The sequence below is a fragment of the Pleuronectes platessa genome, chromosome 4 (genome assembly GCF_947347685.1).
Source record: "Pleuronectes platessa chromosome 4, fPlePla1.1, whole genome shotgun sequence".
Classification (NCBI taxonomy): domain Eukaryota; kingdom Metazoa; phylum Chordata; class Actinopteri; order Pleuronectiformes; family Pleuronectidae; genus Pleuronectes; species Pleuronectes platessa.
The window spans coordinates 11,864,908-11,881,606 of record NC_070629.1 but is presented as its reverse complement, the minus strand read 5'-3'; the positions used below and the strand labels follow the sequence as shown (position 1 = coordinate 11,881,606).

The following is a 16,699-nucleotide window of genomic DNA, read 5'->3' as shown; positions in this document are numbered from 1 at the left end:
GAGGGGAGCAGGGCTCAAACTGCTCAGTTAGAAGTGTCCTATGGATTCATCATGCAGTGAGGAAGATGCTTCCTGGAGAGAGGGGAAAGAAACTGATCAGGTCAATATAAAGGTCAAAATAGAATTTTACAAAAGTTCTGACCTCTTCCAATAAGTTTGAGAGAAAAGCAACTTTGGAACCTCATTGTTTGTTTATTATGTTTTATATTCTATATTTCTAAATGTACTATTATTAAATGATTTATTGAACTTTATTTTAAAAGTTAGATATATCCTACATGGTCGTATAATTTAGTCACATTTCACATGAAACCACATCATTATTAACGTACCTTCAGTCGTCCCTGGGGCCGCTCTTCCTGACCCTTTTCCGCTTTTGGCCCTGGACACAAAAACAAACACGTCAGACGTTCAATCCGACATCAGCTGATTTAAACTCTTATCATTGGCCGTGTTGCACCATGTAATGTAATGATGTGTACATGCATGAGTTTTATGTGAGCACTATACTTACATAATTTTCCTTTTCTGACCAATCCGGGTAGAGCTGGATGTGAAGCTGCTTCAGCCTCTTTGCTTCTTTATAATATTTATCCCGCTTGTTTTCTGACAGCGCCCTCCACTGTGAAGACACAGCAACACACTGTCAGCGCACTCAGCAACACACAACTCGATGTAACCACAAGCTGACTAGTGCACAAACAGGCATAATCCACATAGATCTGCATGAGTCGGTACAGGTCCTGTATTGAAACCTCCCACAGTGAATTTAGATCTGTTCTCTTGTAAAGTGAAAATGGGTAACAAATCATGCACAGGAATAAAAGTTACCGTCAAGATTAAAGTTAGAGGAAGGTTTTAGAAGTGTGGTCTCAGACACTGTCTGATGAAGTTTGTGTGACACTGAGACTCAAACCTACAGAGCAAAGACACATACCTTCCTTCCAATGATCATGTTGACAGTGGCAGAGTCAGTGGATTTGTGGGTGGCCAGAACGTACGGCCTCTGCTCCTTCATGAAAAGCATGAAGGCGTTGGGTGGCTTCGGGATGTAAGGCCTCTCCTCATCCTGCTGGCTCTCATGTTTCCTCTTTCTGTGGGAAAACATAAAAAACAGACAGAGAACATAAATTACCAATGTGTACAACTGTGAGAGCATCTTGTACACAAATAAATATAAATATATGACACATGAGGTGACTGTGAACTAGACAGACAGACTTACTCTGAGTTGTGGACGTTCACTGGAGAAGGAACTCTGTCTCCTGGAGCTCCGTAAATCATCTGTCCTTTGCTACATAAACACAATTAGACACATTAGAAGACGTAAAAAACGTGTTTGAAGATACAAACAGAGGCTCAGAGGTGTGTGTGTTTAAATGAATGTGTGTGATACGTACAATAATCCAACAGGAGCCAGCCTCACCTCCAGGTGCCTGGTGTGCATCGCTGTTGGCACATTGTTGAACTAAAAACAAGAACACACACAAAACAGGGGGTGAGACAAACTGCCTCCTCTGTGTCATCTGTCCCCCTGGTGTCAGAGAGTTAAACACACGACCTGCACATATGTATACCCAACCCAGCCTTGTATAATCTCTGTCCTGATCTTAATATTGTCCTCCCAAACATGATGATCCAAAGAAGAAGAATATCTGTCACCTGTGGTTGGGGTAGAATTGGCTGCTGCTCCGTGTGAAATCCACTCCAGTTTACCGGATACCAATCTCGGACATCAAGAGGAGGAGATTGGTTGTTTGGTTCCTCTAACCAGCCTGGGGGTGCTCCCCAGGCCACTTCCCGCATCTCCCTGTTACGGGTCTCGTCCAACATTGCGGACCATGTGTTCATGATCCAGGCAGGTTGATAGTAGTCGCCCTCATTTTCGCTGTCATCTGAAATTGATAAGAAACTGGGATTGAGATACTTTAAAAGTATAAAGCATCAGGGATAAAAACACCAAGTACAAACTATTTCTACTACTTCACTACAATCAAGAGGGAAATCCTAAGCGTTTCACTGCTCTGTATTTATCTGACTGATAAATGATAATAAATATTGTTCTACTTCAGCGTGCAACAAGATTATGTGCTGATAAATACACAGAAAATGCTGATACATATAAATACATATTATTTATCAAATATGATCATTTACTGAGATATTAAAAAATATTATTTTGTTTTACAACAATCAGTCCACAGATGCGTGTGTTAACAGATCCGTTCATCTAAATTATAGAAAATAAAACTTTCTACATGAGAAAACAACATAACATAACAAAAATATCGATGTGAGTATTACCTGGTGTGACTTCTGAAGGATCACTAAGCGGAAAATCAAGCATATTGATTGTGAAAAACAATATTTTTAGATGTACTCTCCTGGCGTCTCTATACCTCAGAGGTATACTTGTGGAAATGATCAAAGTGACAAACTGTTCTGAATATATAGAGTTCAACATCAAAGTCAATACTCATCAAAGTCAATCCTTGTTGTGGCTTTGATCATGATCATGCCACTGTACAGAAAATATAGTGTGAGCTGGTACATGCACACTAGACATAAAAAGGGGGCTTGAGCCCCTACCTTTTTTTTCTGGTGTGCTTTAAAAAAAAAAAAAAAATGTATTCAGACAATTCAGTATCCAGTTGCTTGGCTATAGAAGCTGAAGGTTATCCTGTAGAAAAAAAGTAACTAAACAATGCCAAACATTTTATTTTATTCATTAATTGTAATACTATTTATGTCAAAGTTGAATGCCTTTTTTGTAATGATTTCAATAAAGTTGCTGTATTTCTGCATTTTCTCAACAGATTATCACAACAGTGTTTTTCCAGTATATTTGCAGTTTTTTTCCAGTAAAATTAACAAAATGAGTAGGAAAGCAAAGCAGAATTCACAAAGACTAATGGCTGCAACTAAACATAGTTGGTTGGTTTTCTTATTTACACAGAGAAAAGTTATTAAAAATATATACTAGAAACTAGTAGCATAAAAACATGCACATTATGGGATAGTTTATTTTGTTCTTGCTTTTGTAGATAGAAACCTAGTGAATACTAAAGAAGACCATTGTCTCTATTTGAACTGTTGAGTATTTAACAATTGTGTGAGATTGAGGGTATTTATATTTTATAAATAATTATGAGAAGTGCCCTTTTTCTCACTTGAGCCCCTTCCCCCCAAAATGTCTGTGCACGTCCTTGCTCTCCATCAGGACAAAGCAGTATTGTGTCCTGCCTCTCACCTTTCACAAGAATGAACTGTGAGCAGGGGTGGACTGGGACAAAAATTCAGCCCTGGCATTGTCTGTCCAGACCAGCCCACTACATTATCAGCGGACACCACATAGAAGTCCACAAATCTCGCGGCGTCTTCTCTCATGCTTACTACTGTTACCACCTAGCTCAAAGATGGCAACAAGAAGGGAGGCCACACACAAACCTCTCAAGCCAAAAGTAAATTTATTTAACTCCAAATCAAGATAGCTCTAACTACGTAGTGGGATGTGTAAAATATGTTACGCGTCAGTGGTGTTAACAGTGTTTGGATGTGTGAAAATAAGGTGTGATGTATGTTGTAAGGTGCAGAAGCAAAGAAAAACAAAGGCTGAGGGCCCCATGCCCCTGGAAGCAGCCTTTAGATCGGCAGCTGAAGCCCAGCCCAAAAGGGCAGGCCCAGGGTGACGCCCCTGCCAGCTCTACCTTTGTCTGGAAAACAACTCCTCAGGCTCTCACATGTCAAGTGGTCAACCTGAGAAGGACATGGATACATTATAATATCTGAAAAATAAAGAAAATGTTTTCCTCTGTCCTGCACCTAGAGTTGAGAACTTTATGGATGTGTGTTTCTTTTAAAACCTTTGGGAAATTATTATAATTATGAAGTATGAATTTATACATTAAAAAATACATGATAAACTTACCAAATTCTAACAGTGGTCCCAAATGTCCACATATAAAACAGAGGGAGAACGACTCCTCAAATATATCACAACAACCTGTAATGGAGAATAATTGATCATTTAGTGTACATGATCACACCATTAAGGATCAACACATAAGCACAACAAAACTTGTGTGATAATAACAATAATATTAAATATTTCTCACCTTATCAGTGGAACATTTACACACAAATTATACCTATTAAATAGTTATCACCTCAGTAAACAATAAATGAATTGAAAGATTACAATAAATTCAATGGCAAATATTTCAAATTAAACTAATTATTCCCTATAGGTTTACTTGTATTCTGTTTTCAATACAGCTTGATTCTGCATCTCTATTTACAGCTCAGCTATGGCAACAGTAAACGACGTTAGCAGCTCTTAGCTAGCTTAGCTAAATCATCTGAACAATAATAACCCATAATATCACAATTCGGCATATTAAAACCAAATCAAAAACGTTTTCTACTCTGTTTTGGACATGTCTCAAAAATGTAGCCTAGCCAGCCCCAGGCCAACGTTACTTACCACGTCTGCCTCCACTCGCTCATCATTGTCGAGTCCTCCTCGCTCGTCTCCCGGCGCACCTGCTGCTGCTGGGCTGGTGAACCCGGCACCAAATAGGTCTGTCAGTTTGGCACATTTAGCAGCCTCCACCTCCAGACACTTCAGCTTTTTTTCCCGATGCTTCTCAGCGCCACCCGGGCGCTTTTTACTCTTAATATCCATTTTAAGTTTCTGTCTCAGCAGCAGCCCGTCCCGCGACTCCCCCCGCCAATGCCATGAGGTCCCGCCCCACCCTGGTTTGTGTTGTGATTGACAGCACTGTCAGGGTTCTCTGAGCCTGTCAGCCCATGATTGATTGACAATGACAAACAATAGACCAATAATATGTGTCGATGCTGGCAACACACTGCTAGCCCTCTGTAGCCAATTGGCCGGCCCAATTGGAGGGAATTTAGAGAGGAAGAAGAGAAAGGAAAAAAAAAGAAAAAAAAAAAGATCGGACCAGACCGGCCCACATTGGGTCAACGGCCCACCGGGACGATGCCCGGTATGCCAGATGGCCAGTCCACCCCTGACTGTGAGTGAAGTTTAAACTCCACCAGAGAGCGCTGTTGTAACAAGGAATTTATGACTGAAAACCTTTTAGCAAGTATAGGAAATGATACATGATTAAATGTCTTTTTCTTGTATTTTTCCAGTGGTTTGAACAAACTGTTCACAGAATAAAACAAAGGAACATTGAATAGCTCTCAGTAGAGCTCATACTTCACCAACAGTCTCCCTATAAAACCACTTTTAAATTAACTAGAACTGGTTTATTTGAATGTGCACCAAATATCACACACTAATAAATATTGGTCCCCTTAATATTACAGATATTTCTCATCAAGATCTATGAATTTTTCTCATAGAAATCAACAAATCTCACAATGTTGAAAAAAACAACAACGATGTGATCCCGATCTGTTAATGATCTGAAGAAACAAACCAACCAATAAACAGACAGAAAACATAACCTCCTTAGCAGATGATATCTTTTTCATTTTTAGTTTTCCTTTCCTTCTTTTTGTGAATTGTATGTTACATCAATTCAAGACTTATGTGCGTTATAGTCTTCTGATAGTATTTAGTACAAATACAAAATGTATGAGATTTGATTCTTTGAAACGACACACGATATGTCCACAATTCAGATTTTTGTAAATGCTGCTTCAAAACATTTATTTTTTTGATGACACAGTCATTGCATTTTATACAGACGTACACATAACAGAAAAAGATCTGAGACCTTGATGTCCAAGTACAGAATACAATACTATTTCAAATAAGAAAGAACTGGATTATTTGTAATTGTGCTTCCTGGCACAAAAAAGACAAAAGAAAGAGGTGAGAAAACTTTCAGCTAAAAAAAGCACCACAGTATTAATGTTTGCCACCAGCTCCAACATCAAAAGCATAACTCTGAGACAAATTTACCAGAAAATGGTGTGCAAAATTGTACAAAATTATTTTTGTAACTATGCTAAAATGCCTCTTAGTGTAGATCCGCTTCCATGTTTGTATTTTGGTTTAATAATAAGAAAGCGTGAAGTCCGGTATAAGACTTTTATGCAACACACAAATAAATATCACAGACTACTTTAGCTTTGGAAGCCTTTCTGCACTGATTACATGTTTAAGGCCATTGGTTTCTTATGCAACACATGCAAATACAAACTCAAATAAAAACAAAAGAGGAGAAACAGAATCTAGATTAACGTTTTTGATTAAAAAAATAATGCCCGTGTTCATTTACACCGACACCGTGTAGGCTGTGGGAATGTTATCGGTGTGAAATGAGATGTTCTCACACATGTGCCTTTCTCTGATCTGGGTCAAGCTGCAGACTGGTGAGAGGTACTGCTGCAAATCTGCTGGGATTACAGGGGCCCATCTCAGGTTTAATATAACCAGTGTCTGACATAAATTTTACCCTGTGTGTGAAGAATCCTATTCAGTAGGCATGTGCTCGACTCATGTGTCCAATAATTTCCAAATTATCTCCGGAAATTGGTCATATAGCATATAATAAAATATAACACTATAATAAACTCAGTAATCTATGTGCTTTGATATATCATAATCTCATGCCAACAGAGAGGGGGAAGGATTGCTGTCTAAAGGTGCTTGAGAAAAACCTGCACAAGATCAGTGACACAAGAAGAAACAGGGTCATGGGATGAGATTTAGATTCAGTGAAGCACTAAAATGCGGCTCAGCCAATTAAAAGGTGAACACATTACTTATGGAGACTAATCGTGGTATGCAAAACATATTTAGGGCTAATTCATTTAGCACAGACACAAAACAGGAACAGGAAACACAAAAAGTGAAAGTAATGAGATCTGTGTGAGAGCAAAAAGGGATAGTAATCATAGAAAAAATGAATACTCAGATTATATTCAGATATTATAATGATAATAGGTCAGAAACCACTAAAGGTAGGGCAGTCTATAACCAGAGCCTCAAGGTTCTCCTGAGGCTTCGAGGAGAAGTACAAGTTTGAGAAAAAGGCGTAAATTCCTCAAAGTCTCTGCATTCACATACACTCTTGACAAAAAAAAACATGTAACAAATGGACCCTTATGATTCTCGAGATGATTTCTTCAAAACTCCAATGGTGTGTTTTGTTTACAACAGAATTATATTTTGGGTGAATGTAGATTTTCCAGCTCCAGATTCATGTATGAATACAAAATAACTAAAAGAACAGTTTGTCACAAAGAAAGCACAATAGATAACCTGGAGCAAGCACATGGAGTCTGACAAACTGGCAAAGTTGAGAGTAGAGATCTGGACTAAGAGGATGTCACATAAATTTGATGCAAGAAGTTCACGGGACAGTAATAAAGCTCTCTACTGTACATTCGAATGTTACAAGATATACAAATTAGGCTTCACAACCAGGATGAGACAGCGAGCGTGCGTCCCATCCTGTGGTGTGCTTACATTTGCAGAGCAATGAGTACAGACTGTGGAAGGCAAGTCACACACTAAAGGGAGTGAGATACAGACAGTACACTAGTAATATTACAGCTTTTTCAGTGGGAGACATCAGATAACACCAGGCAGTTGTCACGATGACTATATTTGGTCACAGATCATCTCTTTTCGGCGAACTCCTCTGAGGTGGAGGCGGCGTTGATGTGGTGCGCCGGGGTGTCCACCTGACCGTCAGGCTGGACGGGCTGCACGGTTTCCACCAGGCTGCCGCTGGGGAGCACCACGTAGCGGGCGGCCAGGTCTTTGGGCTGCAGCTCCCGCCTGCCCTCCTTACTGTGCCAGATCCCATAGCCGAAATATACAATGAGACCTGGGGACAGCGACACAAGGAACGGGGATGACTCACAATAAAAGCACCTCAGAATGAGCGTGTTATTCAAGTTGAGGGAATCAGCGTTTACATATTAAAATTTTTACTGCAATTATTGGTTTCATCCATAAAACTTTTCTTTCCCTTTCCAAATAGGTCCTGAACTGTGCTCACTGGGGAATCTCTCAAATGGGACATTTTCAACTGGTTCCCAAATTAAATTCATGGGAGTGCTTTGTGTCACCCCCACCCCACCCCTTTGTGTCTTATATGTATCCATTCAATTTTACAACTTAATTTATTTCAATTCTGTTTTTATTGATATGGATTTTGTTTCACCCCAAATTGAGTTTATAGGGAAAGGGGAGGGGTTTGAGAATCATGGTCTGTGTTCTGTATAATTGCCTGAATAAAATAAAATAGAATAAATGTTGAAAAAAATACATTAACTGATCTCAGAATCAGAATCAGAATCAGATTCTGAGATAGCTGAGATAACTAAATGGCTAAACAAGTGCACAGCCATGCTACTCTGGTTTAATGTTGCTTAATTTGATAAACTCTGCTATCGAATGAGCTACTCCCATTCTTATTTTCTGCAATTGCCACTATGGAAGGTTCTAATATACGTCAAGTGCAGTATTCCACGAGGTTGCAACTTCTTAACCTGCTGAAGTCTGACAGGGGGGTTTAAATGGTTTACTGGTTCAGAGAAGCCTTAAGCTAATGCAGCGAATCACGCGTCCCCAGTGATCTCCTCTCCCTGACAGGACTTTAAAGCTGTTCAACCATCCTCAAAGGTTCGCTGACAAATGGGTTTATGTCCTTAGGAACAGGTTGACTTGCCTGATGTAACAATTATGTGCATCGCATTGACAAGCAACAGGAGGCAAGTGCTTTCTGATAATATATTCACACTACTTACGGACAACAAGCCACACATGACATGTTCACGATTGATTTGTCTTTACGTAAACCAAAATCCCCTTAATATGCTGGTAGGTGGTTGTACATAACATTTTAATATCTGAGGTCTGCAGCAAAACCTTTTTATTAGTTTTTTAATTAAACTATTATTGTATTTAAGGAATATATTACAGAAACTTATGGTAAGGCTAGGTCAGGTTTTGGGTCCATTGTGTTTTCTGCATAAATCCAGTTTCTTCTTACCTATTGCAATCCACACAGTGAAGCGAATCCAGGTTAGAGGGCTGAGCTTCATCATGAGGAACACATTGATGAGGATACTGGCACCTGGGGTCAATGGAACCAGAGGTACCTACAAAACAATAAAACTGCAGTCATTCTCCAATCATACAAATGGCTTAAAATAAATGACATTAACTGTTGTTTAATTTAAATGTTATTGCCATGGGTAGTGAAATGGGCAGTGACAAACTCAACCATCATATTACACTTTACTTAACTAACTAAAATCCATAAAGCAGCTCACCTGGAAGGTTTTTCTGTTGGTTTGCGGCTCATGAATCCATATAAGCGCCATGCTGAGGACGTAAGCAATGCTAAAAATCACCAGCAGCGTTGTGACGCTCCAGACAGGAAGGTGCAGCTGCTGGGTACCAAACTCCAGCACAGAGCAGAGGGATACTGAGCTCACTATCAGAGTCAGCACACAAAAGGCCACCGTCTCGCCAGGCTCACAGTCCCCCAGCAGCCGGCCTAGGTATGGTTCCCAGTAGGCCTTCAGCTGTCCCACCCCTCGTCGCTCTCTCGTCTTCTGCTGCTCCACCAGCTGGAGTTTGTCAGAGAAGGACTCGTACTGCTTCAGCTCCCCGCTGTCCTCCGTTATGGTCTGGGACTCTGAAGGGGCAGGGGAAGGCTCGGCATTGGGGTTGGGAGATGTGGACGCGGTCCCCTTGGAGCTGCTTTTGTCAGGCTGGAAACGTAGCACAATGACGCTCGCTGCCACAAAGGTGTACGCCAGGAGAGTGCCGATGGAGAGGAACTGAACCAGGGCCTCCAGGTCAAAGATGAGAGCCATGATGGCCATGAGGACTCCAAAGACCAATATAGCATTGACAGGGACTTTGGTGATGGGATTGACACGTGCAAAAAAGGAAAAGAACAATCCATCCTCTGCCATGGCATATACGATCCGAGGGAGGGAGAAGAGATTACAGAGCAGCACGGTGTTCATCGCTAGAAATGGGAACAAAGACTACTGATCAGAACATAACACAAAACATAGCACAGTGCAGATTGACAAAATGTACAAACAGCCATTCAAAGCATCACTATTTGATTTTTTTAACCTAAAAATAGAAGCTTCAATCTGAGTTTGATGATACACTATCTTGAAACAGGGAGAATGGTGCCGCAGTGTGGAACTGAGTGACTGATCAAAATTAGAGTTGGGGCACAGTCTCAAAAGTGTGAATGGAGCAGTAGTTAACCTTCGGCGTGCGTTTGAGGAGGCGAATAAAACATTTGCTTCCAGTAGCAAGAAAATTGCAGATTGGCTTCACGTGGAGTTAAACTTTGACCTGCTTTACATTAGTGTGTGTGTGACCGCGCCCTAATGCCGGAGTGTAGATCAGTTTAAAAGATATAGAGGTCCTTAAAAAACAGGATTTGTCTCCAATATCCAGTGAGGTAACTTAAAAACTATAAAATGGAGTTTGTTGAAGCAGCAGCTTTTCTGGTTCAGTAAGCTGGGGATCATGGGTAATATATACCCCTCAGTTTTTGTCTTCATGAAAACCACTTAATCCCTTGTACACGGAGGCAAAAATAATCAATTACCACATGTGGCTGCAGGAGGGGCTGTTCTTGCTCACTAAAAGTTACATAGTGTTGCTTTAAATTGCACTTCTCAGTATATGCACTCACCACAGATAGAACCTATTGCCACAATGACTCCGGCCCAACTGTAACCACGGCGGAAGAAAGCATCTGCCAGAGCTGAGTTGGGGTCCAGCGTATGCCAGGGTACCATTAGTGTGAGCACTGTGGAGACCAGGATATAAGCCGTCGCTGCCAGTGCCAGGGAGATCGCAGTGGCAATGGGAACTGCTTTCTGTGGATTCTTTGCCTCTTCACTTGATGAAGCGATAACATCGAAGCCCACAAACGCATAGAAGCACGTGGCCGAGCCTGCGAGTATTCCAGACAACCCGAAAGGTGCAAAGCCTCCTTCTTTCTGGCTCCAGTTGGCTGGTTCCGCCAGGACAAAGCCAAACACCAGTATGAAAACGATGACAGCCATACTAATGACGGAGAAGATGTGATTGAGGTAAGAGGACACCTGAACTCCAAAGGAAATGAAGAATGAGGCAACGACTAGGATCCCTGCTGCGAGTAGGTCCGGGTAATGGGCAAGGATGGGCACGTTCCACTGCATTATGTGTGTCTCTGTGTAGTTCTGGATCGCATGATTAAAAATGGAGTCCAGATAGCCACTCCAGGCACGTGCCACAGCAGCTCCACCAATCATGTTCTCCAGAATCACATTCCAACCAATGAGAAACGCCCAGACCTCTCCCACCGAAACGTAGGTAAACATGTAGGCCGATCCTGTTTTGGGAATCCGTGCTCCAAACTCTGCATAACAAAACGCAGCCAATAAAGAAGCAAAACCTGCAAAAATGAAAGATATGATGATAGCAGGCCCAACCATGTCTTTAGCCACTGTCCCAGTCAGGACATAAAGGCCAGAGCCCACCATGCCGCCAACACCCAGCAGAGTCAGGTCCAGGGTGGAGAGGCAGCGTTTCAGCGACGTGGCCATCATGTCATCATCCAGTGTCTTGAGACGGTTCAGTCTCTGACAGAGACGCACCGCCGGTGAGCAGCCTCTTGGACAAGTTGCCATAGCTACAGAGTCAGACGGGCCAGCAGGGCAGGATGGTGTTGTAACAGTCAAACTGGATCCATTACCTGTCTATGAAGATGACCTGGAAGACACAGCACAAGCATTTTCACAATCAGAACAAGACAAGCCACTGCAGTTTTATGAGGTCAGACTTGTTTGGATGACGGCTCAGCTCAATGCTCTAGCTGTATATCTTGACATGTTGTCGTAAGTCTGCAGGGCTCCAAACTTTTTATTCAGATCTGCTAATGGACACGTACAGTAGGTCCAGTCTGTCCCAAGCCACTTTGCACAGGTCTTTTCCAAGCTCAGCTATTGTATTTATGGAAAGTATTGATCAATAAATGTACAATGACAACAACTTAATGACGGTCTCATTAATAATAACAGCAGCAATGAAGGCTGCTCTGATTAATGATGGTAATAAGGATATACTTATAACATTAATCATAATCATAATGGTGGACTTGTTTAGGGCACATTACAGTAATTTATGTTGTGACGGAGTTTAGAATAATAATATACAGGTTATTCATTTTTAATGACAATATTAATAATTTAATACTAATGTGCTGGAGGATACATCTTCGCTAGCTGTGGAGGAAGTGGTGACTTTTTTCAATTTTGTTTAAATATTATTTGTAGCGATGCTTGTGAAGTTATTAGTTGAGAGTTGAGTGAAAAGACGACTTAATACACTCTGTAAATACGTCCTTTGTTTTTATATGAATCACATAACATTTCAGGTTGTAAATAAAACTAAATACCAAATAAAAACCACATCTCAGTCTTTTTATGGTGTGATCTATTTGACTGTTTTCCAATGTTTCGGGTTTTATCTACATTTTACACCGAGGTCGAATGGATGCTCAACATCTCAGCGAAGGGGCAGACCACGTCATCCAAAAGGCACCGCTCATGTGTAATATGAGATCTTTTAATGTCGCAACGATAGATCATGGAGATACATGCTTTTCTTTATTTGATTTGTTTAACTTCACACAATACGTTTAGTCTTTTCATCCTACACATCCAGTATTCGTCCACCAGTTCCGGGTGGAGGAGCATCAGATCCCTGCTCTCGGTGGATAGGCACACGGGCATATGGCGACAGCAGGATGCTTCCGTTTTAATTACGTAAGGCTTTATTTCCCTTTAGAAATAAACCCACTGCCTCAAAACACACGACTCGTTTACACCAAAACATCGACGTCAACTACACACATCAACTCATGACGTGTAGCCGTTGGGAGACAAACACTGCAGCACTGTACATTTAATGTAAAATGAATATTTTATAAGAAGTGAGGATCATTAGACTTCCTCTATCCTGCGTGTAGGCTGCCTGGGAGCGACGTCGCACTCTACGGTCGAGGGGGGAGAGGGATTATTTGACGGGATCCGCGCTGTATTCACACATGAAGAGAAAGAAGAGAGAGAGATATAAGGGAGGAATATAAAGACCGTTTTACCTCAGTTGTTCAGGATCATCCGGGCTGCAGGTCCGCGGCGGATGGAAGTTGCTGAGGCGCATCGCCTGGTGATGATGGAGCAGAAGGTGCGCGAGAATAAAGCCAGCACGCTTCTTAAAGGCACAGTCACCGACGGGCCACCGACGGGGCTTCCCCACTGCAGCCCACCCATATGTAGACCCCACCCTTTATACACAGGGAGAGATTATCTACAGCAGCTGGGCCCACAGGAGGTCCCCGGGCCTTGCTAATTATAAAATTGATTTAATATAAAAGTGAACAAGTTAGAGAATCATATTTATGTAAGATAGGCACGCACCTTTAAGGGATAGGTAAGCACCTTAATGGGATAGTTCCCTATGCGATGGAGGGGAGGGTGAAGAGTTTGAGTCCACAAATAACTTTAAAAGTTTGAGGGGTAAACAGAGTTTGAATTGGAGTTTTCAAAACAAAATCCAATTCAAGTAAATGGTGACCACTTCTTCAAATGTATAAAAACAACAGAAACATAACATGCCTCCGTGCGGCTGCTTTGGTGTCATCCAAGTGTCCGGAAGCCCCGACATTACCATTTAATTTTTTTACGTTTAAAGAATCGGTCACCATTTACTTCAATTACTTTGTTTTTGGGTGCAATCCTGTTTACCCATGAAAATCCTAAATTCTTTTGTGGACTCAAACACTTCACCCCGGGCATAGTGGTGAGTAGATACGAACAAACAGTGTTTGTTCTTATGACAACAGTGTTTCAAACAGTGCAAACATGTCACAGAACAGGTTATAATGCCAACAGGGAAACAACTGTCTCTTATATCTTTCTTAAATGTGCATAAGAAAAAGGTCAAACATCCTCCGTCCTCTGCAGTTTATGCATCAGGGGGCAGATATTATAACCCTGTCAGCAGACCTATGAGGCCACACAGGGAATGGAGGCACAGTAAATCACACTGTAGTCAGGTGTCTGACCATGGAGCTTGATATGTGATCATTAAATAAACTTAGTTTGTAAAGATGATTAATGTGAAAGTGCTTTTAGCCCTGGTCAGAGGACTAGCAGTAAGAGTTTGGACCACTGACAGTGTGTCTTACAAAAGGAGACAATACATCAATAGAGGCCACAGATAATGTCTAGCTGCAGATGTATTTACTAGAACATGAACTGATGAACACTGTGAAATAATTCAGTACAGTACTTCACATATTAGTCATGAAAAAGATCAGTGTCAACAGAACTCAATTTTCTAAATATCAGTGCAAATATAAAGAGGAAAGCTCAGCACATAACGTGAACCTATATCCTCGCATAGTCTGTTCGGAAAAACAGAGACATGTCACCCTGTTTCTACTTTAGATATTTGAGGTGAACATCATGAGGGCAGGTCAGTCGCAGCTGGTCCACTTTACAAATGTCCAGCGGATGATTTAAATAAACATCAGGTTTTCTCACAACCTGCCAGAACGACTTTAGGAATGGCAAAAACGCAATTAAAAAATATGAACAGGCACAAAATTCGGCTTTGTATTTGATCGCACAATTAGAGCTCCGTTTACATCCAAAGGAATTACACCTTTCTTTTCACCTCAAACATGGCTAGCTGCTCCGAAGGCACCAAGAGGCACTTCAAAATAATCTTATTTCAGGAAGGTCATGGCCTTATTTTCATTTACAGCCACCCCTGGTCCTCTCTTCATGTCCTTTAATGTGTCTTTTAAGGATTTGAAGCAAAACAAATCAATTCAATGTTTATGTGTGACACAGCATTTAGTGCTTTACAAGCCATGTTCATCTCTCCAACCGGCTTATGATGGTGATGACCAAAACACTCGGGACAACCCGTGTTCAACATTCTCTGAACTTGCTGCTTCTTACAAACAGCAATGTAAGTAACATGTGGACTGAGACACGGGGAATCTCAGAGTAACTGCATTGTGAGAAAATGCCGTTGGTTTTTATGCTAAAATAAAGCTTCTTCATTATCTTCCTCATAGTATTCCAGATTGTGACTCTTTCTGTTGAAGCTTGAGGACCAGTTCAAGTAGGTTCATCTGCATTGTCAGCTCCTGAAACACAAGAAGCAAGAGGTGAGGACACACTTTGCCATCTGCTGGACATTTATCTGTATGGAAAAGTGCATATTTGTATCCTAACCCACAATTCAGGGCATTACAATGGATTTCAACTTCAGTAAGTGAACAGTCAAAGAGGGTTACCTGAGGATTCGTGGTGATATAAAACCCTGGGACTCCCGCCTTCTCCAGGGTGTTCTGCTGGTCTATCACTTTCTGATCCATTTCAGCTACAATCTTCTTATCCATCATTTTTTGTTCCTCTCGCACACGTATGTCCAGAGCCTGACCATAAATGATGTTAGTAAACCAATCAACATGTAGACATGACAATAAACAGCCCTTTTTAATAAAACAGAGGCATTAGGATTTCACTGCCTCACCTCTACTTCCGATTGCTGGTTTGATTTGAGAAGCCCCAGGTTGTGAGACTTGCACGACTGCAGAGCGTCTTTGTTTTTTCGTAAAAGCTCCTGTTTGAGTGCTGCACACACAAAGGATAAGCAGTGAAGCGTCACAGCAGCAGCTGCAGTTACCAACCTCACAACAAGGCCCCCTTTTCATGAAGCCGGTTTGGAACTCGGCATCGTGTTGGATTTCAGAGGAATTCCAGATTTTGCCCAGGTAACAGAAATAGGCTTACACTTGTGAACAGACCCCATCAGTCACTGCGTGTTTTCTGTGGAGCACTGACCTTGGTGTTCGCCGTGCAGCTTCTGCCTCTGCTGGTACAGATTCTTTTCAGTCAGATGCTGAATATCCAGGAGCCCCTGCACGATCTCATACACCGTCCCATCTATGAGCGCCAGAGCCAGGTCACTCAGTGTGTTGTAGGACAGGCGCTGCTGGAAGGAGCTAAACACAACGGAGAAGAACAACAATGAACAGCGGGTTCCAGTCAATAAATCATTCATACAGATAAACCTGAGACACCAACTGCTGTGATCACTTCTCTGAAGGCTGGGCAACATTACCTGGGTAAATCTTTCACTAAGGTTTGCAGCTCAGACAACAGGTAGTAATGTCTCTCCTGTTGCTTTGTTGAATCCCCGCCAGTGACCCCGGGATAACCATCCATCTCCTTCACCGGAGAAGTGAGAGCAAAGCAAGAGGCTGCTGTTCAACACATCCAGCTAGCTAACCAAGCTAACAGCAGTTTGGGCTAATTTCACTGTTTTCACAGTGTAGAGGTCCCGGAAACAAGACAATGTGTTGTCTTTAGGAGACTAGCCTGCATATAATGACGTCCGTCTGCCAACAGAAGTTACGTTAGGTTACATAAACAACGTGAGAGGTGGAAAAAAGCTTGTTTTTAGCTTTGCTGCTCTGACGCTCTGTTTATACGCTACCATGCACTTCTGGGAGGACCCCGGAGAGGTGGCTGCCAAGATGCCTGCATGTAAATGCACCTGCAGTAGCTCAATATGCTCACTTGGTGGCGCGTTTAGACAAAGAAGGGGGCGCTGCTGAATGTAATTGTCAGGTGTGACCTACCATCCTTTACGACGGTGACA

At 41.7% G+C, this 16,699-nt stretch overlaps 2 protein-coding genes across 2 annotated transcripts; both read right to left on the bottom strand.

The window, feature by feature from the left end:
• Window positions 1–5,700: 5,700 nt before the first annotated feature.
• slc7a4 (solute carrier family 7 member 4) lies at window positions 5,701–13,192 on the bottom strand. The gene is made up of 5 exons (XM_053421717.1): window positions 13,119–13,192; window positions 10,665–11,728; window positions 9,268–9,974; window positions 8,985–9,093; window positions 5,701–7,814 (listed from the first exon to the last, which is right to left on the bottom strand). Exons 2-5 carry the CDS (start codon window positions 11,644–11,646, stop codon window positions 7,603–7,605), a joined length of 2,010 nt encoding a protein of 669 aa, XP_053277692.1. The 5' UTR covers window positions 11,647–11,728; window positions 13,119–13,192; the 3' UTR covers window positions 5,701–7,602.
• A 1,048-nt stretch (window positions 13,193–14,240) lies between these two features.
• Window positions 14,241–16,568, bottom strand: dgcr6 (DiGeorge syndrome critical region gene 6). Its single transcript, XM_053421718.1, has 5 exons — window positions 16,160–16,568; window positions 15,880–16,040; window positions 15,569–15,669; window positions 15,330–15,470; window positions 14,241–15,179 (listed from the first exon to the last, which is right to left on the bottom strand). The coding sequence occupies exons 1-5, from the start codon at window positions 16,261–16,263 to the stop codon at window positions 15,102–15,104; spliced, it is 585 nt and encodes a 194-aa protein (XP_053277693.1). The 5' UTR covers window positions 16,264–16,568; the 3' UTR covers window positions 14,241–15,101.
• Window positions 16,569–16,699: the final 131 nt, after the last annotated feature.